The 25396-nt window shown below is 43.1% G+C and overlaps 2 protein-coding genes across 2 annotated transcripts; one reads left to right on the top strand and one right to left on the bottom strand.

Moving 5' to 3' along the window:
• Positions 1-907: 907 nt before the first annotated feature.
• On the top strand, positions 908-14988 carry cpxm1a (carboxypeptidase X (M14 family), member 1a). Its single transcript, XM_056425533.1, is given in 14 exon segments — positions 908-1788; positions 1791-2103; positions 3765-3874; positions 4971-5110; positions 5250-5334; positions 6981-7131; positions 7230-7318; positions 8172-8295; positions 9009-9205; positions 9939-10118; positions 11053-11347; positions 12511-12650; positions 12767-12869; positions 14024-14988. Coding segments are annotated over 14 exon segments (2280 nt in total). The 5' UTR covers positions 908-1761; the 3' UTR covers positions 14350-14988.
• A 678-nt stretch (positions 14989-15666) lies between these two features.
• Positions 15667-25329, bottom strand: wdr32 (WD repeat domain 32). Its single transcript, XM_056425535.1, has 7 exons — positions 24695-25329; positions 23587-23700; positions 23245-23442; positions 22646-22848; positions 21526-21606; positions 21282-21427; positions 15667-19573 (listed from the first exon to the last, which is right to left on the bottom strand). Exons 1-7 carry the CDS (start codon positions 25156-25158, stop codon positions 19202-19204), a joined length of 1578 nt encoding a protein of 525 aa, XP_056281510.1. The 5' UTR covers positions 25159-25329; the 3' UTR covers positions 15667-19201.
• Between the last annotated feature and the right edge of the window lie 67 nt (positions 25330-25396).

Here is a 25396-nt window from a genome sequence, read left to right as displayed (position 1 = left end):
TAATGCTTTCTCTGCCTCTTTTATTTTACTTCTACTTCTGGCATTAAGCTGGTTTAAAGCAGTATTTTTGAATATTTCCACTGAACTTTGTGGCTGAAAAGAAGATTATTAACACATGAGAGATGGACTGCTGAGTCCAACCTGGAAACACAAACGAGACAAAGCCTCCCTGTTTAGACTGTTTGTGCTCACATGCTGACAGAACAACTGAACGTGTTACATGCATCTCGGAGAGCAAACTCCTGGTTTCTCTTAATGCTGTCTTGCTTTGCAACATTACTCACCAAGTGAACAAAAAGGTTGATTTAAGCTCATGACGGTTCAATACAACACAGATGTGATGGTTTGCTGACGATCGAAAAAGATGTGGTTTGGGTGGAAGGAGACAAACAGGGGTGTGATGTTTATTTAAATTTAAAATAATATGTCCATGTTGTAATGAATCTCAGGTCGTCTCTGCAGACCAACAGATACACAACAGTTTGGGCCAGATGCATCAACAATCACTGAGGCTTTATGGTCTGGTTTCCATGTTGGTATTTAGCTGGTTGACACCGTTTCAGCTGTTTTGCATTAGATGTTTTACAGGAAGTGCAGCAGGGGTTCTTCTATTTGGGAAAACACCCAGCTGCAGCTCAGTTTACGCGGACTGGAGGGAGGTGGAGGACGACGTGAATCATAACAGATAAAAGATCATGTCCGGACACAGAGTGGGAGAGTAAGCAGCTTGGGTGTAAAATGAAAAAGTGATGAAGGCACTGTTCCTTCAAAATAAAGGTGAGGGATGTCGGCTAATATGGTGCCACGTGACCCTGAGGTCAACAGTAAAATGGAGAAGAAAGTGAACCGCATGCGAGAAAACAAAATAAAACTAAGAAAAGAATTGATAGGAAACTTGACATAAAGCATTAGATATTTATTTGAAGAAAGTAACACACAAGTCCCCACTCTCTGGCAAAAATACATGCATATCCTGAATGGTTTAATATCAAAGGAAACCATCACATGAACTGATGGCTGCTCATCTGACACACCAGCCAGATGTCAGAGACTTTGTCTTCTTGTAAAATGTTATGTGTGATCTCTCACAAACATCTGGCAGCAGTTAGGAAAGACTGAGTCAGTTTAGAAGGTTTTAAGAAGGGTTCATATTGCACTGGGGGGCGAGTGTTGTTTGGTCTCTTTTGTCATCACGTATGTCACATGTCGAGGTTTTTTGGGATGGAATTGGGTCGAATCTAGTTGAATTATAAATTAAATTGAACACTGGAGCGGATGTTCTTTGTTATGAAAATGTCTCTGAAGTGAAATGAGAGACGCTGGTAGAAGTGGAGCTGATTGTATGTCTTATTTATGTGAATGTGCAAAGTAAGTCAAATAGATGTAGTGAAAAAAAGTACAAAGGAAAACAGGGTGTAAAACGTAAGTAAAGGAAATACTAAAGTAAAGTACAAAGTAAACTTTTACTTTGGTAAATACACATTCCACCATCCTGTCATGAGAGGAAAAAGAAGAGACGAAACAAATGTGGTGTAAATTGTAGAGAAATGTAAACTTTTAATATCACACTTTTTGAAAAAGTTAATATTTGTATGTGGCAGTTGAGTAAATGACTGCACATTATCTAAACAATAAAATAAGAAGAATTAATCCAATTTCCCTTCATGTGACTTGTTTGAATTTAGTGAGGGACGGGAGGTGGGACTGAGGAGGAGGTGGGACTGAGAGGGAGGAGGAAGAGGAGGAGGGGGAGGAAGGTGGATGGAGGTCTGGCTCTTTCCTCGCTCACTCTGCAGCAGCAAACAAAGAGGGAGATGGAAAAGTCCCTGTGCACGTTGGCTGCAGTGGTTTTTCTGGGTGGATTTTTAGACGCAGCGCCTAGAAACGATTCAACAGCCGAGATGAGTTCATTATTGAACAACACGCGCGCGGTGGAGTCTGTCTCTGCGCAGCCGCAGGAACGCGCCGCAGACCGACCGAGGACGAAGTTGTCCACCAGAGACAAACAGAACACCAAAAACATCAGCCGAGACAGTGAAGGGAAAAAAAAGAAGAAAAAAGAAGAAGATGACAGCAAGACAGAAAATACCAGAACACAGCCGGGTATGGACACATTCACTTTGACTTTGGTCATGGAGCTTTGGACAAGTTGATTAAAACCAATTATTAAGGTTAAGTGTATAAAGCACGATGCCATCAGGGACCTACTGAGCTCCTGACTAGCTTTTCTAAACCCGTGAAACTATAAATAAAGTAAAAACATTTAAAATGAGTGAAAGTATACATATTACTATTTGAGGCACTCTAATGCTCCACAGTAACCCAGAGTTTCTTTACAAACAATGCACCTGAATTACCCTTGTTATAAATTATTTTCTTATTCAATCAATTGAGTCTATAAAATACCAGAAGAAACTCTGTTGATCACCTTTAGTGATTAACTTATTTCAGCTATAGGTTAAATTTGTGAACTCAAATAACGTTGCTACTGTTTGCCATATTCACTGAATTCCCCAAAATAGATGGTTTACTTCTGATTTAAGATGGAAACGGCTGCATAATTACCGTACCTGGATTAATGTAGATACAATATATTAAGTTTGGTTTCCAAAAAACTAAATGTATTCGGTTTTCTATCACAAAAGACTAAGAAAACCAGCAAATAATCACATTTGAGAAATAGTTTTTGTCAACGAACAGCTCTCCACATCTTAACCCTCCTGTTACCTTTCGGGTCAATTTGACCCCATTCAATGTTTAACGTCGGTGTTCTTTGGGGTCAATTTGACTCCAGGCTGTTTTTCACTGTGTCAAACATATAAGAAATATCAACTTTTTTATATATTTAAAGGGCTATTTAGGTAGTCAACAAACAAACATAAAGTACCTCACACTTAAACTTGGGAAACAATATTAATTCTAATAATTTTCTGGAGGTTTTAATTGCTGGGGTCAAATTGACCCCGAGGGTAAAATATGTTTGTAAATGTAAAGGTAACAGGAGGGTTAAAGGGACTTAATCGAGTGCTAATGACACCAGACATCTTTATTCTGCGTCTCCTCTTTTGATTTTAAAGACGTGGCAGTGAAAACATCCCTTTACCGTAAGAGAACCGTTTGATCCTGCCAGTGTCTCTGATTCATGGGGCTGTTATCATTTCTTCACAAAGCCATAAAATGCCCTGCAGCTGCAGCCTCGCTGGACATTTGACTTCACTCCCTTTTGGCCTCGACTTTGTCTCAAATTACATTCAAACCCTCCACGGATTTGCTTATCGGCAGTTTCCTCTGCAAGTTTCAAGTTTCAAGTTTCAAGTTTTTTTTGTTTTTTTATTTTTCCTTTTATAATAATATAATCGGTAGAATTATGTCTTAGACGACGACACAGCACGACTAAAAAAAAAAAAACTAAAGAAGAAAGAATGATATAAACACATAACACAAAAACAAAAAAAAAAACAATATATATATATAAAAATAAAAAAATAATATATACATCATATATAATATATATATAAAATAAAATAATAAAATATTTTTTTTTTTATATATATATATATATATGTATGCAGAGGGCCTCCAGGCTTCCTCTGAACTGACCCGGTATGATTAGAGATATTCCACATAACAACCTCCGATTACATCAGACGTGTGCTCAGAGGAACCAGAGGGGGAGTTGTCTGAACCCGTCAGCCGCCGGTTCCAGAGCGGTTTCTTTAAAGCACACAAACCCACGGAGGACTTGACCACCCCTCTCCTTCCAGACTGCCCCCCTCTCGGCCTGGAGTCCATGCGGGTCGACGACAGCCAGATCCGGGCTTCTTCCTACCAGCGCACGGGTCTGGGTCCTCACAGGGGGAGGCTGAATATCCAGGTGGGTGTAGATCTGGATCAAACACACAGTACAGTGAGCTGCTTCTCATGGACGTTTAAAGAATAACAAGGAACAGGAAACTTGCGTGTTTCCAGAAGTTGAATTATCACTTTTTGTCTTTTGGTAAGATCCTACTGAGGTTTATAAGATGATGAGAAATACATATTTAGCTATACCATTATAACAAGGCTGCAACTAAGGATTAATTTCCTCGACTTACCTCCCCAAAGCCCAACATTATATCTTCAAATGACTTGATTTGGCAGAAAAACATACGAAAAAATCCATTAAATTTACCATCATGTAGGACAAAGGGAAAACCAGACGAAGGGTCTGGAGCCACATCGCGGCTCTGAGGCTGTCAGAAGATGTATTACAATTCATACTTTGGGGCCATGAATATCTGTACAAGATGTCAACAATCCTTCCAAGATAAGATATTTAAGTCTGCACAATAGAGGTGAAGTTACACATTTTTAAAGATGTGCAAATAAACAAACACAAAATAGTATGGTCTTAATTATTCACTATTGTTTGCTGCTACTGTCGACAAATTTCCCTTGGGGAATATTTCCCTTGTTGTTGCCTTGTCATTTTTGACGAATCAAAATATTACCCCCCCCCGCTTTAGGATTATTGACCCCATTCAAATAATTTTCTGAGGTTTTAATGCTGGCGTCAATTGAACCCAAAGGGTAAAATATGTTAATCACGTTATATTTAAAAGGAATAATTTCAGGTGCATTTTTGATAAATTATAAAATAAAGTAGCTCTCTCGATTTAAAATAAATAAATAATGTTATTACTTGGATTGAGCTAGCTTGTAAAATGAATAAAATACTCCAGTCACTGGATCTGAATTAATGATAAATTAATAATCTGTAAAATACAGAGCCAGCAGTGCTATTCCCCGTGCCCTCTCCCCTCCACCTATCATATTCTGCAGGCTGAAAGCAATTATTTCACAATCCGGGTCAAAACCAAAATCGTAAGCAACGCCACACATCGAGGCAGAGCCGGACGTCTAATGGATTCTACAGTTGGCCAAAGAAAAAAAAAGAAAAAAGACCCTCTGTGTAACGTGTGTGTTTTCAGTCTGGCATCACGGACGGCGACCAGTATGACGGAGCCTGGTGTGCTCAGTATAAGGACCGGCACCAGTGGCTGGAGGTGGATGCCAACCACCTCACCCTGTTCACCGGAGTCATCCTGCAGGGCCGAAACTCCATCTGGAGGTCAGGTATCAGGGCTAAACTGCTTTTCGCTATTTAAAACTGCCGCTAAAACACACACACACACACACACAAGACACACGCTAGTGCACAAAAGGTTAAATTCTGCATATTAAAATGCATCTCTTGGTGTTTGTTACAGTTGGGACTGGGTCCACACCTACAAAGTCCAGCTGAGCAACGACTCCGTGAGCTGGCAGACCTGCATGAACGGGACAGAAGAAGCGGTACGAGCATATTTATTTTGTGTTCTCTGACATGAAGGAATGTATCGACCGTGACCAGAGGACCTCCCACTGATGGAAAACAGACTTTCAGGAGTTTGTGCCAAAGTAAAAAAGTGCACCGTGAACTGAAAAGTCCACTGTGCTGACAAAGGAAGAGAGAAACGAGCAGAGCAAGAAACTGAACCTCGTGGTTGGCATTACAAACAGTGGAACTGAATATACATAAAAAAATACTTTTGTCTATGGAGCCTCAACAACAAAAAACTAAACGTGTATTCAAACTAATACATTGACGAAAGCTCCAACACTTAGAAATGTAAGGTTTGATCTAAACCTGCAACTTGTTTGCAGTTTTTTTTAACCTCTGATTTCTTACCAAGGAGCTGGAGGTAATGTTATTATTATATATATATATTTATATATATGTATATATATTTATATATATGTATATAAATAGATATATATTTATTTATATATATATAAATATATATTTATTTATTTATATATATATATATATATATATTAAAATATATACATATTGATATATATAATATATTTTTAACCTCTGATTTCTTACCAAGGAGCTGGAGGTTAATGTTATTATATATATATAACTTTAAAATGTTAAGAAAATAATATATATATATATTTATATATATATATTTATGCGGACAAACAGGACTGAGAACATAACCTCACTGCAGTAGAAATTACTTTAAAATGTTAAGAAAATAATATATATATATTTATTTATATATATACAGGACTGTCTCAGAAAATTAGAATATTGTGATGAAGTTCTTTATTTTCTGTAATGCAATTAAAAAAACAAAAATGTCATGCATTCTGGATTCATTACAAATCAACTGAAATATTGCAAGCCTTTTATTCTGATTTATTGCTGATTATGGCTTACAGCTTAAGAAAACTCAAATATCCTATCTCTAAATATTAGAATATCATGAAAAAGTATACTAGTAGGGTATTAAACAAATCACTTGAATTGTCTAATTAACTCAAAACACCTGCAAGGGTTTCCTGAGCCTTGACAAACACTCAGCTGTTATAAATCTTTTTTTTAACTTGGTCTGAGGAAATATTAAAATTTTATGAGATAGGATTTTAGAGTTTTCTTAAGCTGTAAGCCATAATCAGCAATATTAAAAGAATAAAAGGCTTGCAATATTTCAGTTGATTTGTAATGAATCCAGAATGCATGACATTTTTGTTTTTTTAATTGCATTACAGAAAATAAAGAACTTTATCACAATATTCTAATTTTCTGAGACAGTCCTGTATATATAATATATATATATATATATATAAATATATATATATATTATTTTCTTAACATTTTAAAGTAATTTCTACTGCAGTGAGGTTATGTTCTCAGTCCTGTTTGTCGTCTGTTATAGCATCTGAAAAATACTTTAACTTACACTTCTGACCTGGTGATGGAGGATGGCCAACGTCCTCAGGGTCCATCCTCTGGGGACCACGGATATCGCACTGCGGTCCGTCCAGTAGCTGTTGAGATATTCCACAGTGGTGGATTGAGAATGTTTAATTATGTTATTCTATGTCAAAAAAACAACAACACAATGTTCCAAGGTGTGTGATGACGTGCGACACGTTGAATTGTACAGATATTTGAAGGAAACCAGAATCCAGAGAACCCGGTGCTCGGACTCCTTCCCGTTCCCACCGCCGCCCGCTTCATCCGCATCAACCCTCAGACCTGGTACGTCAACGGCACCGTGTGCCTCAGGGCCGAGATACTCGGCTGTCGAGTCGACGGTAGGCTGCAGGGCGAAGCGACGCCGTACGTTGGGTCCATTGTCTTCAGAAGGCCCGGGTCGTCTCTCGGGGGGTAACCGTGCTCCTTTCCTGCGTAGGTCCAACGGACGGTTTCTACTCTGAGGAAGAACCGGGATCGAAGGACGCTCTGGACTTCAGACAGCACAACTACAAAGAGATGAGGAAGGTCTGATGAAGACGAACGGCTGCAGGAACACACCAGCACGATGAGGAACTTTAGATTCCCCGAAAGCTAATGCCAAAGTTTTTATTCAGACTTAACGGTTTTCAGATTTCCTCCCTGTTTAGTTGTAGTTTTAGTATATTTACTCAGGTACACATTTCAGGTACTTCTACTTTGAGTCTTTACTTTTCACGACTCTTTATACTTCTATATCTACTTCCCTACATTTCAGAGGGAAATATTGTATTTTTTACTCCACTACGTTTATCAGCTTTAGTTACTTTACAAATGAAGATTTTATTTTGCAAACAAAAGAAATGTGTTGGTTGGATTTTTCTTTATTTTTACAAACCAAACAAATCAATCAATTTTTGGACAAGAAAAATAATCTGAAGCTTAATCTCTAAAAATAAATAACATCAAATGAAAAGTTTATAGTTCAAAAGTAGCTAAAGTAAGACCCCTCCTTTTGCATAATGCAATAATAAATCACAGTGGACATCTTTCTGTATCTCGTACTTTTACTTTTATTACCATCAGTACATTTTCCTGATCATACTTGCACATTTCTACACAAATTGTGTGTGTAGCATTTAAAAGGGACATATTTTCAGTATTGAATATAATATTAAGAAATGTGTTTAGGTTTATAATACCTTGAAGAATCGTGTCTTCTACATGAATCTCCATCGTTCTCCGACACCTGTGGCACGCGTACGCACATCTTCTCCACCAGATGCTGCAAAGCCCCGCCCTCTACTCCTCCATGCAACATATTCAGTGTTTTCAGTGTTAGTACGTCGACTTCAGTTACGGCTCTGAATATTTCCTCCACCCCTGTTCTTAACCCCCGAAGCTCATGAAGTCTGTGACGGAGGCGTGTCCGGACATCACCCGCATCTACACCATCGGGAAGAGCTACCTGGGCCTCAAACTGTACGTCATGGAGATCTCGGATAACCCCGGCAAACACGAACTAGGTGAGAGCGCTTCCACTCTTCTTCCACGAGTTTGAAACCTTGAAAGTCGGTTCATCGTGTTTCTCTGGTTCTCCTGAGTTCAACATCCTCCGGTGTTTATACAGACGGCTTTTCTGAGGCAGCAGCAGCACACGGGGAGGCCGGGGTGTCTTATAGAGGACGCCTCTTTCATATAAACAAAGTCTCTCTCTCTCTCTGTCTCTCTCTCGCTCTCTCTCTCTCGCCAAACAAGACAGATCTCCTTTGTGGTGCTATTTTCAGATGCAGGCCTCTCTGCATCTGCCAAAAAGCTTAAATGAGTTCAGCGGAGGGACGCTTTTCTTTCTTTCTTTCTTTCTTTCTTTCTTCTCAGGAAACATATTTCAAAACTGCTTCATATCCAAGAGGAAATAATGGGAGTTTGGGTCATATTATGGAAAACAGTGGATTCAATGGTTTCATTGTTAATGAACTCTGGTGCCAAATATCAAGTTCAGATTGTGGGTCTTTGGGAGCCTCAGTGTTAGGAATGTCTGGCGTCAAGTCCTCCATGTATGATTATTGGCGAACACGAACAAGATGTGTTACTGATGCAACTCTGGACTTTTACTTTGACCGACTAAATAAAATGAAAATGTCGAATGCTTCATGTTTAGTGTGACTCACGTTGATGTCGGGCCCAGATGAATGCCTCCGCACGAGTGAAACGACTCCCTTTATTCCCCTCTTGGCAGGGGAGCCTGAGTTTCGCTACGTGGCCGGGATGCACGGGAACGAGGCTCTGGGCCGAGAGCTCGTCCTCAACCTCATGCAGTACTTGTGCAGAGAATACAAGAAGGGCAACCGGCGCATCGTTCGGCTGGTGACCGAGACTCGGATCCACCTCCTGCCCTCCATGAACCCCGATGGATACGAAGCGGCTTATGAGAAGGTGGGTGAAGTCACAGGGACAAGGATCAACAGGCATGTTTTAGTTGGCGAGAGGGCAGATCGGCTTCTTTTGTTTCACTTTGGGTTCGGTCAATCTGGGACGGTGGATAATAAGATTAGATTCACAGATTAGCCGGATGGAGGCACAGCCCTAATTCCTACTAATTTAAACTCACATGCAACATTGTCATGCATGCTAGTCTGATGTTTGACACAATAATGGTGGTGTTCCCCATGTGCGCACAACTCATTACATCTTTAATCAATGGAATACTAGTTAAGGAGAAAAAGGGAAGGGCAGCTAAAAGGTTTACAGGAAGTCGAAGTCCTCATTACCTTCGCATTGAAAATGCGGAAGGTTATGTTTTGATCGCCGTGTATTTATTTATTTATTTGTATGCGTGTTACTCGCATAACTCAAAAAGTATTAAACCGAATCGCATGAAATTTGGTGGGATGATTGGTTATTATCCCATTTGATCAGATTCTGGGATTGATCGGGTCAAAGGTCAAGGTCATGACAAGGTCAAAATCTTCTTTTTACCATAGCGCGGTCAATTTCTATCCAATTGGCATGCAACTAATGCCAACATGTTCATAATTCAATGCCCAATCTTGTGATATGAGAAAGTTTGCGCTCTACCAAGTGCCCGTTCAAGTTTTATCGTGTCTTTGACCACACCAGTGATGGAATAAGAGTATGAACGTCCCCGTTTCCGACCGATCCGCTGCAGGGCTCTGAGCTGGCCGGCTGGGCCGAGGGACGATACAACTATGAAGGAATCGACCTGAATCACAACTTCCCAGACCTGAACAACCTCATGTGGGACACCCAAGAGATGGCGGCAGATAAATCTAAAGTCCCCAACCACTACATCCCCATCCCAGAGTACTACACTCAAGAAGACGCCATGGTAAGGACATGCGGGGTGGGGGAGAGGAGAGGAATATAAAACGTGATGAATATGGAGTATTTTAATTTTTTTATGGACAGATATAAAAGCTTATAAATAAAAACACACTGAATACTTAATAAACTACCAAAAAAGAGAAGTTACACTGTGCAACACGCCCACATTTCTGACCCTAACATGACAAAAATATACATTTTGTTCCCACAAAAACTCACTAATCCTGCTATGACCACACATGGACTGTGATTGGCTGCAGGTCACCAGCCAATCGCACGAGAGGAGGAGCAACTAGAGCCTGAGGAGCAACACGTGTTATGAGTTACACCTTCAACTATAGGCAAAGAAACAATAATGTAACAATACATGAGGCATTTCAGCATTTAGGAATTTAGTTTGAGCCAAATGTAGGATGTGAGAAATCCATCACTGTGGCGCCATCTAGTGGTATTCTTAAGAACAACAACAGAGGGGCAGACAGCAACGTCTGTAAAGAGACTAGAATCACCAAAACTCAACTTCCCGGGATAAACCTTTTCTATATTTTTGTATGGGTATTGGTGGAGGGAGTCTGAGAACTATCAATTGAATTGCTAACACAAAAGAAAAAGGTGTGAATGAAATACAGATTACTGCATCAAAGAACCAAATTATGAAAAACAATTTTTTAATTAAAATAAAAATTAAAGCTAGACGTGTATTAGTTTTGTGTTTTTGCGGGTGGTGTGAGGACAGTTTTTAGAAAATTAAAAACAAAGATTTCTCCCGGAAACCCTTAAAAAGAACACTCGTTGAAACTTGGCTTCCAGATGGACAGTAAAAAGATCATCACATTTTCATATATTTACCATCTGCACTAAGTGGTCCAATTCTTCCCCACACACCAGTGTCTCAGAGTGCCATCCCAAATCTAACCCAGACCGCCCCTCCCTCCCAGGTTGCACCAGTGACGCGAGCCGTCATCAACTGGATGCAGGAGATCCCCTTCGTGCTGAGTGCAAACCTCCACGGGGGAGAGCTGGTGGTCACGTACCCCTACGACTGCACCCGGGACTGGGCCCCCCAGGAGGACACGCCCACGGCGGACAACGCTTTCTTCCGCTGGCTGGCCACCGTCTACGCCTCCACTCACCTGGTGATGTCCAACCCCAACCGCCGCATCTGCCACTACGAGGACTTCCAGGCACACAACAACATCATCAACGGCGGCGCCTGGCACACCGTCCCCGGCAGTGAGTCCTCTCTCCGAATGAATTTAATTCTATGTGCACACGATCTTTCTGCGTTCTCCCCGGAGTCCTTTTGACTTCACGTCTCATAGCGTCATCGGACCCCATGAGACGTCATAGATCCCATCTGCCTGATGGATCATCGAGGTCTGGATCGTGGAATATGCCGACTACTGTTGTGGCAAAAATGAAGAGCAGAGAGACAATGATTTGATGTCGCAACCCAGCGGGACTGTATTAATGAGCACAAGGCAACATCCAACAAGTGAACAAGTCCATCTTTCTAGAATATTTAGCACATATTTGTAGTGTAAATGTAACCCTCCGACCAGCTCTCTCCTGAGAGCAGTCCCCCCGTGTGACCCCCCCCTGAACAATATCAGAGACCGTTCCGAGTTATTATTTTTCACCTGGCTGGGCTGCGTGAGATTGCAGTGAGAGCGGAAAAAAGGTGTGATTTTTTTTATGGCGATACTTCATTAAAGAGGAAGCAAGCGCTGCGCTCCCGCTCGTGAAATGTCTCGCGCAGCGCTCACAGCTAGTGGCGTCGTGGCTTATCTTTCATCGTCCGGAGGCGCGCGCGCCTCCGGAATGTCTCCGACTCCGTGAAGGACTTCCGCATCCCCTCCCATCAGACCTTTTAACCAATCACATCAATTATTTGAAGAGCCGGGCACATGATTTACTCTGGTTGGATCAAGGTGACAGTGACCCAACCGCACTAGATAACAAGGGATCGTAGTCCGCATTCAGGAGAACATCTGTTAGATAACCGAGTGTCATAGCAAGGTACATCATTATTTATGTTGGCTAACTCTAAGAAGTTCAACCAAGGTTATATGATTTCCCCCAACACGACCAACTATTCATCCACTCTGTCGTATTCATTGAATGTGTTTTAACTCTAATATGTCCTTCTGGTCACATGACATCTATGACACCTGTCCATCCTGGAGAGGGATCCTCCTCTGTTTCTCTCCTGAAGGGTTCTTCCCTTTTTCCCCCCTGAAGGGTTGTTTTGGAGTTTTTCCTGATCCGATGTGAGGTTAAAGGTCAGGGATGTCTATGTGTTCAGATTGTAAAGCACTCTGAGGCAAATTTCTAATTTGTGTAAATGGGCTACACAAATAAACTGAGTTGAATTGAAGTGCATGTCTTCTCTGCAGGTATGAATGACTTCAGTTACCTGCACAACAACTGCTTCGAGGTGACAGTGGAGCTGTCCTGTGACAAGTTCCCTCACGTCAGCGAGCTTCCCATCGAGTGGGAGAACAACAAGGAGTCCCTGCTGGTGTACATGGAGCAGGTCGGTCCGTCTGCGTCTCTAAGACGTCGGCTGCAGCGGCTTGAACATCCGGCGGTTGTCTCCGCCCTCGTCTTCCCTTTGGAGCCTCACATGTGCGGCGTGTCCTCTCCACCCAGGTTCACAGAGGCATCAAGGGTGTGGTCAGGGACAAGCTGAGCAAACAGGGAATAGAAGATGCCGTCATCAGGGTGGAGGACCACGAGCACGACATCCGATCGGGTAAGACGCTCAGTTTTATGTTTTTTATTTGATATTAATGCCGAAAGTGTCTTTAATTAACTGCAACTGTGTCTCGAGGTGGAACTCTCAACTACAAAACCATCCACTGGGCAATTACAAAACTTACATTAGATGATACATTTCTAGAACGATCAACAAAGTTGAAGTGTTGTTGCTTTATTACCTTCGCATTGAAAATGCGGAAGGTTATGTTTTGATCGCCGTGTATTTATTTATTTATTTGTATGCGTGTTACTCGCATAAGTCAAAAAGTATTAAACCGAATCGCATGAAATTTGGTGGGATGATTGGTTATTATCCGGGGACCATTTGATTAGATTTTGGGATCGATCGGGTCAAAGGTCAATGTCAAGGTCATGAAAAGGTCAACATCTTTTTACCATAGCGCGGTAAATTTATATCCAATTGGCATGCAACTAATGCCAAAATGTTCATAATTCAATGCCCAATCTTGTGATATGCGAAGGTATGCGTGGTTCTAGTTTTGTCATGTGCCAGGTTACTCCTCCTATTCGTTTGAATAATTGGCCGTATATCAGCGACATTGGGGCGGCTATAAGGTTAACCTCCTGTTACCTTCAAATTTACTAACATTTTTTAGCCCTGGGGTCAATTTGACCCCAGCAATTAAAACCTAGAGAACATTTTTAGATTTAATATTGTTTCCCAAGTTTAAGTGTGAGGTACTTTATGTTTGTTTGTTGACTACCTAAATAGCCCTTTAAATATATAAAAAAGTTGATATTTCTTATGTTTTAAACAGTGAAAAACAGCCTGGGGTCAAATTGTACAGGACATTGAACACATATCATGTGAATTTTATGTTTTCACAGTTCTCCCCAATAAATTAGGAAAAGTCATGAAATATGAATTTAAAAAAATTATGTGAATCATTTTTTTAGAGACATTAAACATTGAATGGGGTCAAATTGACCCCAAAGGTAACAGGAGGGTTAAGAACCACTGCTCGAGGCTATCTAAGCTCCACATTATTCTCTTGGAGCTTCCAGACATTGGGAAATGTAGGAAGTCTTTAACTTGCATTTAGCAACTTTTAGAGACACTACATTTACATTTAGGCTGTGGAGAAGGTGAAATAAATCTTTATTTCGCATGAATCTTTACTTCCTCAGCGGCCGACGGCGACTACTGGCGTCTACTGAACCCGGGGGACTACAAAGTGATGGTTTGGGCCCAGGGCTATTACCCGTCCATGCGTCGGTGCCGCGTCGGAGTGGAGCCACACGCCACCATCTGTGACTTCGGCCTGACCAAAACGCCCACTCAGAGGCTGAATGAGATCCGGACCAAAGGAGGGAAGATTCCCCAGGACCTGCAGCTGCGTCTTCGCACTCTGAGGCTCCGCATGCTTCGCGCCAGCACCAAGGCCCTCAACCAGCGCAGGCACAGGAGGGCCCGGTCCCCCGGAGGCCAGAGAGAATTCAGCTCGAGGCGCTAAAGAAGCCTCAGAGATGAGCTGGATTCAGGAAGTTCAGTTTAAACGGAGAAAAGTCTCTGGGAATAGCGACATGTTGCTACTAGAGAGGATATAGCATTAAAAAGGGCCAATTTACTAAAATATCTATTTTTTTCTGCGTAGCCCAAAGATATATATTAATATCAGCCCCTGAGATTTGTATGTGCTCACCACAACTTTAATTATTGAAGAAAAACACGGGAACGTATTAATTTGGGCGTACTGGCCCTTTAAGGCAGATTAAACCACAACCGTCACAAAAACTCTTAAAGACATTGACGGCATGTTTAAAAAGCAGGTTTTTATACAACAACAAAAAAAGACACAAACTTTAGAATAACTTCTAAAAAAGGTACAGAAACGTTTTGAAGGACTATGGACATCTTCACATTTATCGACAGGCATCATCTAATGTTAAAGTTACAATTCACTTCTTTTTTTTGTACATGAAGTGTTCCGACATCATCGCTGATGATGCTGTGACGGTGTTTGTTGACGACTGAGTGCGAGTGTCAGCTGGTCTGATGTGTGACATCTTTTTTTTTTTTGAATAACAGTGCGTCTGTTTTTGTTTGTTTGACTTGAGTCCAACAGGACCAAAAATAAATCTCAAATAAATGACTTATTTGTCTTAATCTATATTCTAGCGTCGAAATCTGAAACAAGGGTGAAGAGTACTAGAAGAAGCTGCCAGAACAGAGGTTTCAAACGCGGGGGGCTCGGACCCCTCAAGGGGTCATCAAATAAAAATGATGGGTCACAAAATGATTGACATCGGAAAGAAGAGGAAACAAGACAAAGTGCTAATGCAGATATCATGTTTACCACATTCCCAATCTTAATCCAGTATGTCTGCATGCAAACACATTTTCTTATTCGCACTAAACAGCAAAGCCACAGCCGGAGCTGATGGGAATGTTACGTATTTTATAGGTCCTTGACCCCAAATCAAATCAGATAAAAAGTCAGTGGAACCTGAAGTTGATACAAGAAGCATGAACAAACTAAGCCTCGGCGCTAGCATAGCTAAAGACATTATTGGTCACCAAAATGTAGTTTTTATTTGATCTGATTTGGACCATTTCATCCTGGGATTGTCTTATTTTAAAAAGGGCGGATGAAGCAACATTAGTCATTCATTTTGTAAATCATCTCATGACCCCCTGAGGGGACGGGACCCTTAGTTTGGGAACCACTGGTCGAGTTTGACTGACACCCGGTGGTCGATTCTCAGTACTTCACGCGTGGGGTTTTAACACGGAAAAAACGGAAATACTCGACTAAAACACCAAAACAGTCAGCAGTGCAAAAGAAGCTAACCTTTTTATTTCAGGGACAATAAGTACCATTTTACTGTCATTGTCGGGGTCCCTTGATGCGTTTCGCCATTTTAGGGGAACAACGGTGCGAGCAAGTTTCTGTCTCTCCACCACTCCTCCAGCTGGGTTTAGTCCACAGGTAACACCAGAAGTACTGACGACATTCAGTTAATCCACACAACAGAATACAGGTTAAAAACCAGAAGAAGACTGAAGACTGAAGACTGAACCCCCCCCCCAAAAAAAGACAAATGGCATTAAAAATAAATCCGGCTTTTAGTTGCTATACCTGAAGTGAAAATGGCAGATAAGACACTTCTCTCCAAAGAGCTTGTGATTTTTAGTGAAATAAAAGCAGCATTGATTCAGCATGGGACGGCCCTTTAACCTTCAGCTCGGCCAATTTAAAAATATAAATGCCATAAATGTACTTTTAAATAATTCAAGAGCATTTCTTAACGTCTGTAACTTGGGACATTAGTTGTTCCAGTGGGTGGGAAGAAACTGAAAGTTAAATGAACTGATATGCACACATTTTAACAGCAGTTAAACGGAGGTACAAAGTGTTAAACGCGTCGCTCCTCATTACGAACGGGACGCGTTGCGAGCTGAGAATTATGGATAGGAATTTTCATTTTTTTAATACTTCAAATGGAAATGAATTTCTGAGATAAATCATGTATTTTTTTACCATCTTACCCGTTCTGACGAGAAGATGGACACCAGCGGTTAATATGACTTGAGCTCAGTACAGCTAGCAGCCGGCTAGCTTAGCTCTGTTTAACGGCAACAAAACCCTCTCGACGCATGTTCAGCTCGCCAAGTCACTCATTATAAGCCGCTTGTTTCATCCGAACAAAAAACTAAAATATAAAACCGAATCGCCGTTTACAGGGTCGCATCTCGGACTATTTATTCGTTCTCATTTGATTGACAGGAACCAGTTGAGTCTTGCCCTCCGTAAAATGGCAACTTTTGTTTTTTTTAAAATACGGATAAAACTAACGATGTATATATGTGACATAGAGGTAAGAGGTGTTGGCAGGCGGACTATATCTTCGGCGTTTCCCCCGTTTACCGTCTTTTTACAGCGCTGGTTCACCGCTAGTCGAGCTAACCGGCTGCTAGCGGCAGCGTTAGCTATCGTCAAGTCCAATCCGCTCGTGTAACTTCCTGCAAGAAAGAGAATAAGCGTATTTCCCAAAGTATTCCCAAAACTATTTTACAATTCAAGCTTTTACCATATGTAAAGACTACTTATTGTTTTATTAAATCTATAACAGCAGATGTTCAACTTCTGTTCTCAGCTCACAATTACATACAGAGAAGCACCGCCGTGACCAAGCAAAACATATTTTGGCGTCCGACAGTTCCACACAGAGCATCACCCTGGCATAAATAAGAAAGGTGAATCTTCATAAAGGCTTGTATGCATAGTAGTATGTACGCTAGTGTCTATTCTGTCCGTTACGTGGGATCTACGCTGCAGTCGACCGGTTGACGGTGAGGTGTGACATCCATGCGTGTGCTCAGCTCTTACAGCAGCTATACTACACTGGCTGGAAACAGAAAACGCAGGGAAATAAACCTGATTGGTCACCTTTATGACAACACTAAGAATGAGAAAGTGGATGTGATGCAAAGAAACGGCGGGGGGGGGGGGGGGGGGGGGTAGGAAAAAGCAAACACTGATGTGGGTCAACACTCAAAAAACAAACAAATCAAGTCCAATGTGTCTTGATAGACGAACAGTGCTGAGGCAACCTCTTCTGGAAGTCGTTGGCCAAGAAGTCAGCAAGCTGTTGGATTCAAGGACGAGGCTGGCAATATTCTACAGGTTATTTATAGTTAATAAATCTCATGAAAACACAATAATATTGTTTTCTTGACCAAATACGGATATCTTATTCCTTTGAGCCAGAGCTCCGTTCATTTCCTTGGATATGGTCATTGTAGTTTTTATATTAATCCCATATGCTCCATCTTTCTGCCGTGAACACCCACAAGAACCATAACTGTGTATTACTCCACAACTGAAAGTAGTCCCCAACGACTCCTGTTTGAGTAATGTGTGCTACGAACTACAGGAGCCAGCAAGCTCAGTCCAAATTTTTTTTAAAGGCCGAGTCATTTCCTTCGTATATTTTCATTTTTAAAGATTTACATTTCCAGTAAGAATCAATGGGCTTCAGACAGAGGGGGGCACAGAGAAGGTAGAGAGGTCTCGGGATACGGACTACCGTGCAGAATAATGCCAGCCTTTTCTTTATGGGAAGAAATATGCAATTGCAAAAAGTATGAAAATGTTGCAATAGCGTTTCGTGGATGTGGAACATGTGGAGGTGAGATGAGCCGAGACGACGACAGCAGCTGGACTTTGCTCTCGTCCCGACGGCATAACGTTTCCATTCACGGGCTTAGAATAAAAACACACAAACCGTGAAGAGAAATGAGAAGAGATTCCAACGTAGCGAGGACGTCAACGTCGGCGAAAAGAAGGGAAATCGTGGAGAATCAAAAAGAACACCGCGAACACGTGCCGCCGCTAACGCGTCGATAAAACCACTAAAAACCTGAAACTACGAAAGACCGCGAAGGCGGGGAAAAAATAGGCCGGAAAACAAAGACAAACGGGCGGGTAAAGGCGTTCACGATGAGGTCCTGGAAGTCGGGGGTCAAAGTTCAGATTGTGTGAGCAGAGAAGCAGCACCGATGAAGAAGGCATGAGCGGAGCGGCGCGAGGAGATCCGCGCCGGCGACAAGCGGCAGTTTCTCGTTCGTCCTGTTGGTCGGGTCGACATCGGTCCGGTTTCTGTCCCGAGACGTCGACACCTGGACGTGTCGAGTCTCAAAATAAAATCAGAGTCTTCTACTGCTTTAAAGACCAAAAATCAATCTTTAGTATGAAAAAGAGCCAGTTTGTTTTTTTCGGACTTCCAAAACGCTCTTCATTCAGGGTCAGTTTCATCCCCTCCGTCCACAAACAGTCTTTTTCACAGCGGCAGACCCGGGTTTGGAAGTGCTTCAAATATACATATATATAATATACATATATATAATATATATGTATATTTGTCATCCTTTCTTGGGTACCAGATAGGTGGAGTTTTCCGTACATAGTCTGGCAGAGGGTCCAGAGAAACCACGACGTTCCAGTGAAACCACACGTCAGACTATTTGAAATGCCTGCATGCAGTAAATCCCACCCAGCTGGTCCACTTGAGCACTTTAAAACAAATGCTAGGACATCTTTTTCAGGGTTTGTAAAGACGCAGATTAATTGAAAATTGTAAATGACTTTGACGGTTTCGATATCATTAATAACAACCGATAGCAGGATGGCCATGTTACTCTGTCGATGAGTTCCTGGGCAGCAGCTCTCTGCATATATTAGATTCTTGGATCTTATAATCGTAGAAAAGTGGTTGTACGAACGGCATTCTGGGACATTTCTGCAGGAACCCCCCCGCTGAGCACTTCTTCACCCGGGTCTGCGGCGCGCTGTTCTCCAGCGGCTAAAACTTGGGCTGGTAAAGGGCGACGCGGCCGCTGAGGCAGCCCGAGGCCAGCTGGCAGTGCGTCGGGGAGAACTTGGTCGTGAGCACCACGTCGCTGTGCGAGTAGATGGAGCGGATCTCCCTGAGGCAGCTGGTCTGGACGGGCATGCAGTCGACCAGCTCGCCGCAGCTCTCGTCGAAGGCCAGCAGGCGGACGCCGTAGCCGTAGGGGGAGCAGATGAGCCGTCCGTCCGGGCTGAAGCACAACTCTTTGATGTAGCCCCGGCCGACGTTAGCCTCCTCGATGTAGTGGGTGAGGCGGAGGGAGCAGCGCGGGGAGACCAGCGGGTGGGTGGGCGCGGCGTCCTGGAACTCGTACACACACGTCCACTGCAGAGAGAAGACGCGGGTTCAGGGGAAGTCGGCGTCAGAGACTATTAATCACGTTGGAGACTTGGTCTGGGAGCCACAGCGACACCAACCAACTATTAGAGACACCCGTTCACATAATACAGGGCTCTCAAATTTTGAAGACAGGCAAGAGTGACATTACCATCAGCACCCCCCCCCCCCCCCCTGCAGAACGACATTTTCGGATATCAGTCAGTCGCAATTCCAGGATGCTTTATTTTCATTGGTTGCTGGATTAAATCTTACCCAGATACAACAGGTACGTTTTTTTTTCTGATTGGCTATTGTGTAGCCCATTTCTTTTTTTTGATTGGCTGATAAGTGGCTCCTCACAGCAGAACTCCAGGGGAGCGCTTGATTCCTCCACGGTGAGGGCAGCGCGGCTCATGCTGGCGCGCTGCGGCACATTAAAACATTAAATAGCCGAGTTTTTTTCAGCGTGAGAAATACGATGTGTGGCGGGAGTGCGTGACTTAAGACCGAAATGCATGAGTCTCACGCTCAATGCGTGACACTTGAGAGCCCTGAATAATAACACAACAACGGTCTTTAGTAAAGGTTTAGTCTCATGTCTAAAGGTACAGAGTGAGGACAAACTCACACCAGATCCAAGGTTGAATGCAAAACAATAAAAAGAGAATTGATGCTTGGACAGAATGATCTGCTATAAATTTACTGAATTGTTATTTATTATTAAAATAATAAAGTAGACCAGCAACTTGGGGTTCAGTCTCTCGCTCAAGGACGATTCGACATGCGCACGGTGGGGATCGAACCGCCAACCTTGTGGTTGAAGTAAATATATTTTTTAAATCTATAAACCATTTAGTCTATGAAACACAGAATTGAATTGACACAGATACCCGATACAACTATTTGAGTCAGTATGGATGGGCTGGATAGCCAATATCTGCACATCCTTAAAATAACTTCTTACAAGGTCGCTTGTGTTTAGTAAACTCTGTGTGAAGAAAAAGACATGTTTACGTCAGGTATTTAAAAAAAATGAAGTAATGTTAAGGTATTTGTACCAAAACTCACAACACAGTGTCAAGGTTTTTTTTCAGTATGTAATAGATATATATTCTGGTGAAATATGACATTTGTAAATTCCAAGTGATGATGATGATCATTACCAACTATGCCACTGCCCTGTTGAGACTCCGCCCACTGTTGAGACTCCGCCCACTCCTCCTCTACCTCCATCTGCCTGATGGATCGTGGAGGTCTCCATCGTGGAATATGCCGACTACCAACTATTCATCCACTCTGTCATATTCATTGAATGTGTTTTAACTCTAAATCTGTTCTTCTGGTCACATGACATCTATTGCACCTGTCCATCCTGGAGAGGGATCCTCCTCTGTTCTCTCCTGAAGGGTTCTTCACTTTTTTCCCCCTGAAGGGTTATTTGGGAGTTTTTCCTGATCCGATGTGAGGTCAAAGGTCAGGGATGTCTATGTGTTCAGATTGTAAAGCACTCAGAGACAAATTTGTAATTTGTGAAATTGGGCTATACAAATAAACTGAATTGAAATCATGATGATGTCATCGTTAATGCATAAAAAAGGTATCTCATTTTGCTTTCAGATCTATAAAACATGAAGACGATGACGTGCCCGCGAGGCGATTGAATGAATCGCACCGAGGTTGACCTCTTTAAAAAGGGATCGGAGGCGTTTCTCACCTCCTGGTCGTCCATGTTGCTGGAGCAGCGGATGAGCGCGGCCCAGCCCTTCGGGTGGAGCTGCAGGGAGGTGATGCAGTTCCCCCGGTCTCTCTCTCCGGGGATCTCTGGAGTCAAGACCTCCAGGCTGTTTCTCGGAGGAAGACCTGCGAGATAAAAGCGTTAGTGGTACATTCGGAGTCTTTGTCTTTGTTGTTTCAGCGGAGCCTCGGGGAACATCTATCAGACATCGTTTTTCTCTGACCTTCTCGAGGAGGGTGGATCTTGCTGGAGTCGTTTCCCTGGCGAGGAGTTCCAGCCGACCTGGACGCCGACGTGCCCCCATCTACACAAACACAATAGGGTGAGAAATCAGTTTCTTTCATCTGAAATCGACAGTAATGTTCACTTAAAATCAGCATGGAGACGATAATAATGACTCTGGTAAGTTACATGGGAAACAAAGAGTTAACTTAAAACTGCTCAATTCATTCGCGCGGTATTTCAAAATATGTGCACAGTGAGTCAAGTTGATCCAGTTTGGAATCCCGCTTTGAATTACACATCTGAAGTTTGCAGTTTTTACATAGATTTGTCGTCGTATCATTTAGTTTTGTGTGAAGCCGATCAGTGAAACGAACGAGACACTTTCTCTACCGGCCGTAAAGCGAACTCTCCCAAAGCCACGCCCCCAAAATGATCATGACGTAAACGTGGTCGTCAGTACTCACAGCGGCTGAGCGAGCAGCTTGTGAAAGACTCCGGAGGCACACAGTGAACATGCAGAATTCTACGTGACCAATTTATTTCAGCACCGCGACAAAGACGGTAAATTGCCTTTGAGTCGCAATCAACTAATTGACGAATGAAACGCTCGCTTTACGTAACCAAAGACATTCCGGCGAGAAAGATAATTCAATATCCCGGCAAGTTCGCTCCGCTCCAACAGCCAATCGATTTGTGCCTCCTGCACTTCGAGCTAATCACTCGAAATCCAGACTGTTTGCTGTCCTGGCTCCTGATTGGTGGAACGAGCTCCCCACTGACATCAGGAAGTTTCTACAGCTTCACAGGAGACTAAAAACACATCTTTTACGACTATATCTGGATTAAAACACAGATTATCATTTCAGTGGCACTTAAATGGCTCTTACTTATGGTATTACTCATGTTATTACTTATGGTACTTTTGTAGTTCGACGATGTTGAGGAAATGTTACTTTCTGTATTCTTGTTGTTCTGAGTTTGTACTCTAGGTTGATGCACTTATTGTAAGTCGCTTTGGATAAAAGCGTCTGCTAAATGACATGTGATGTAATGATGTAATGTAATATGTGGAACGTGTGCAGAATGATTTGCGTCTCAAAGTGTTCAAGGAGTCTCACCGGAGCTGAGGGGCGTCCGTCGCGCTCGCAGCATGCGGTAGCTGCCCACCTCGAGGGACTGCGTGAGGTCAAGGTCGTGGAGGATGAGCAGATACCCCGAGGACGTGGAGATGAGCATCTTGGAACAGTCGGGCGTCAGCCGCATCCTCATCAGGTAACGGGTGTGGAAGAACTTTTTGTGCGGGCAGCCGTCTTCTGTAAACCTGCAGTGGCCGCGGGGGGGGGGGGGGGGCGACAATTACAGAAGGCGGAACAGGAGGTATGACGGCCTAAATAATGGCGTGTAAATCTGGTTAAAGAGCTTTAAAGACAAACACGGTGAAGCTGCTCGTCTAGAGTTACGGAAAATCATCATCTTTGAGTTATCGGAAGAAAACGTAGGTTTGGTCCTGCAGTTGTAATTATATTCTTAAAAAGGTAAAGTCAGGTATTTATGTCTTATCACGTGATAGACTGGAGGAGACTCAAGTCGCTCGGTGGGGCGACTCGCGTTTAAGTTTTGAACAATTTCTTGCTGCATTCAAAAAAGGGATTCCTCTCATATTTACTCTGAAATGTCCGCGAGTTCAAACCGCGACGCTCACGCCAGCCGCACGCACCTGTTGGTGTCCCACGTGATGACGTTGCCGTCGAAGCCGGACGTGACGAGGAGACGCGTGTTGGTGTCGTACTCGATGTTCTTCACCCAGCTGGCGTGGCCGTGCAGCGTGCACACCTTCGAATTCAGCTTACGGAGATCCCACAGTGCAATGGTGGTGTCGTCGGAGCAGGTGGCGAACAGACGGTTGTCCAAGAACCTGCAGGAGGGATATTGTGATGAAGCGTTCTCTGACGAGGAGCCTCATCCAACGCGCCGCCACCCTGAATCGCTTCGATTTACCGACTCACCCGGTGAAACTTTACAAACCCTCCCAGGATGTTTTACAATTTGAGAAACGCACCGTATGTTGTTGACGCAGTCCTCGTGGGCTTCCGTCAGGGTTTTGATGTGTTTGGACGAGATGGGATCAAACAGCAGGACTTCAGTCTGCTCGCAGGCCACGGTCAGCACCGACCTGAGCGGACCAATCAGAGAGGAGCTCGTTAACACACAGGGTGAGGAAGAAAAAAAGAGTCGAGTCTTATCGTGCTCAAAAAACACAGAAAACTTTTAACTTAGACGCAACATATAAGATGTATAGTACATGACACACTCAGAGAGATAATTGCACAGAAATATATTGTGGAAGTATTAATGGGGAAGCAGCATCGTATCTGTGTGTAGAAGGGAAAACTATCTTTCTTCTTACAGTTGACAGCGATGCAGCAAAGAAAGATCTCGAAAGAAAGATGGAAAATGTATAATAAGTGTATATAAATAACTATTCCTCCTCATAACTTAATAATGTCAGTTTACCAATTTATATTACTGCATCATTTTAATTTTAATACAAAATGTGTAAGTGATTTCCCAGATTGTTTAAAGACGGATGTCCAATCTGAATGAGTCATCACATTTTGGGTATTATGATTGGTAGAAGTTCAAATCACAGCTTGTGCCATCACATAATTGGAGGTGGTGTATTAGCAATATATCTGAATAAAAAGTGACTTCTTTTTTAACTTTCTTGGCACAATTAGATTTAAGACATCGTTTTGATCAAGAATGCAGCTGCAGAGGTAACAGAAGATACATAATAGTAGAATAACAACCGGATCAATGACGAAACGCATCATAAAACGTCAAATATATTGACAAAAACTGCCATGCCTGATCAGGTTCAGGGTGTTTTCATCTCCTGCAAAAAACACATGCATTTTTTTGAGCGCCCGTTAATCTTTGAAATGTTTTTTTTTAAACATAAATATCAAAATCAGTGAGCTTTCTCTCACAAGTGGTCCTTGGACGGCCAGGTGTCCATTGAGACGAGGATGGATTTGGTTTAACAATGCAAGCACTTTCCAGGCAGGTGCACTGTCTAACATGTCAAAGATGTTCATAGTGAGAACCCTGTGCACATGCTCTCCGGGTGAAAGGCCTCAAACACAGAGGCCAAAGTGGTGCCTTACCCATCCGGGGAGTACTCCAGGTTGAACACTGCTCCGTGCGTCTGCGTGCTCAGGTTGACAGACTCCGAAGCCGGGTTCATCGAGCAGTATAAACTGGTCATTGTCCTGAAGTTTTCCCTCGCCGGGTCCACAAACAACCCTCGACGTATAGTCCTGCTCTGCAGCCAGGAAAACACGCTGTTCCCCCTGCGGACCTCCGCGCCGGAGGAGCCCTCGCCGCTCGCCGTCTGCGGCGCTGCGGGCGGTTCGCAGCGGGGCTCTCGCTCTTCCGACGCCGAAGACCTCGCTCTGCGCTCCGGCCTAATCCCGCCGCTCCCCGGCGGAGAGGGAGAAACCCTCGGGGCGATTTCATCTTCCGCGTCCGAGTCGTCGATGTCGGGGTCGTCATCTTTGTCGCCGCCGCCGTTGGGCCTGTCCTGCGACTCGTCCGCGTCCTCGCTGTCGCTCTGGTGCTCCGAGCTCATTGTAGCTTCTCCCCCGGCGTCCACACAGCCGTTAGTGTCTCCGGCGAAACAAAGTGGACCGACTCCGGTCACCTACCGAGCATTAAAACCGTATCTTCCTCCACCCGTTTACGACGCCATGGCGGTGGGTTTTTTCGCCGCATAGGTTCCGTTCAAGTTGTATTTTGTCGGGCTTGGCAACTGCGCGCGTCAACACAAACACGGTTTTCTTAAATGTGACCGGAAGAGGACATGTTCG

Source organism: Pseudoliparis swirei, chromosome 11 (assembly GCF_029220125.1).
Source record: "Pseudoliparis swirei isolate HS2019 ecotype Mariana Trench chromosome 11, NWPU_hadal_v1, whole genome shotgun sequence".
In the NCBI taxonomy this organism is placed as follows: domain Eukaryota; kingdom Metazoa; phylum Chordata; class Actinopteri; order Perciformes; family Liparidae; genus Pseudoliparis; species Pseudoliparis swirei.
The sequence above is the reverse complement of the archived record's forward strand: the minus strand, read 5'-3'. Positions and strand labels throughout refer to the sequence as shown.

Bases quoted from the DNA above. Each gene is read 5' to 3' on its own strand.
- wdr32 (XM_056425535.1), bottom strand. From the start codon at position 25,158: ATGAGCTCGGAGCACCAGAGCGACAGCGAGGACGCGGACGAGTCGCAG. The intron at 23,443-23,586 runs GTGCGTTTCTCA...TCCCTCCTGCAG, and splicing joins GACTGCGTCAACAACATACG to GTTCTTGGACAACCGTCTGT. The intron at 19,574-21,281 runs GTGAGAAACGCC...TTCTCTCTGCAG, and splicing joins GCAACATGGACGACCAGGAG to TGGACGTGTGTGTACGAGTT.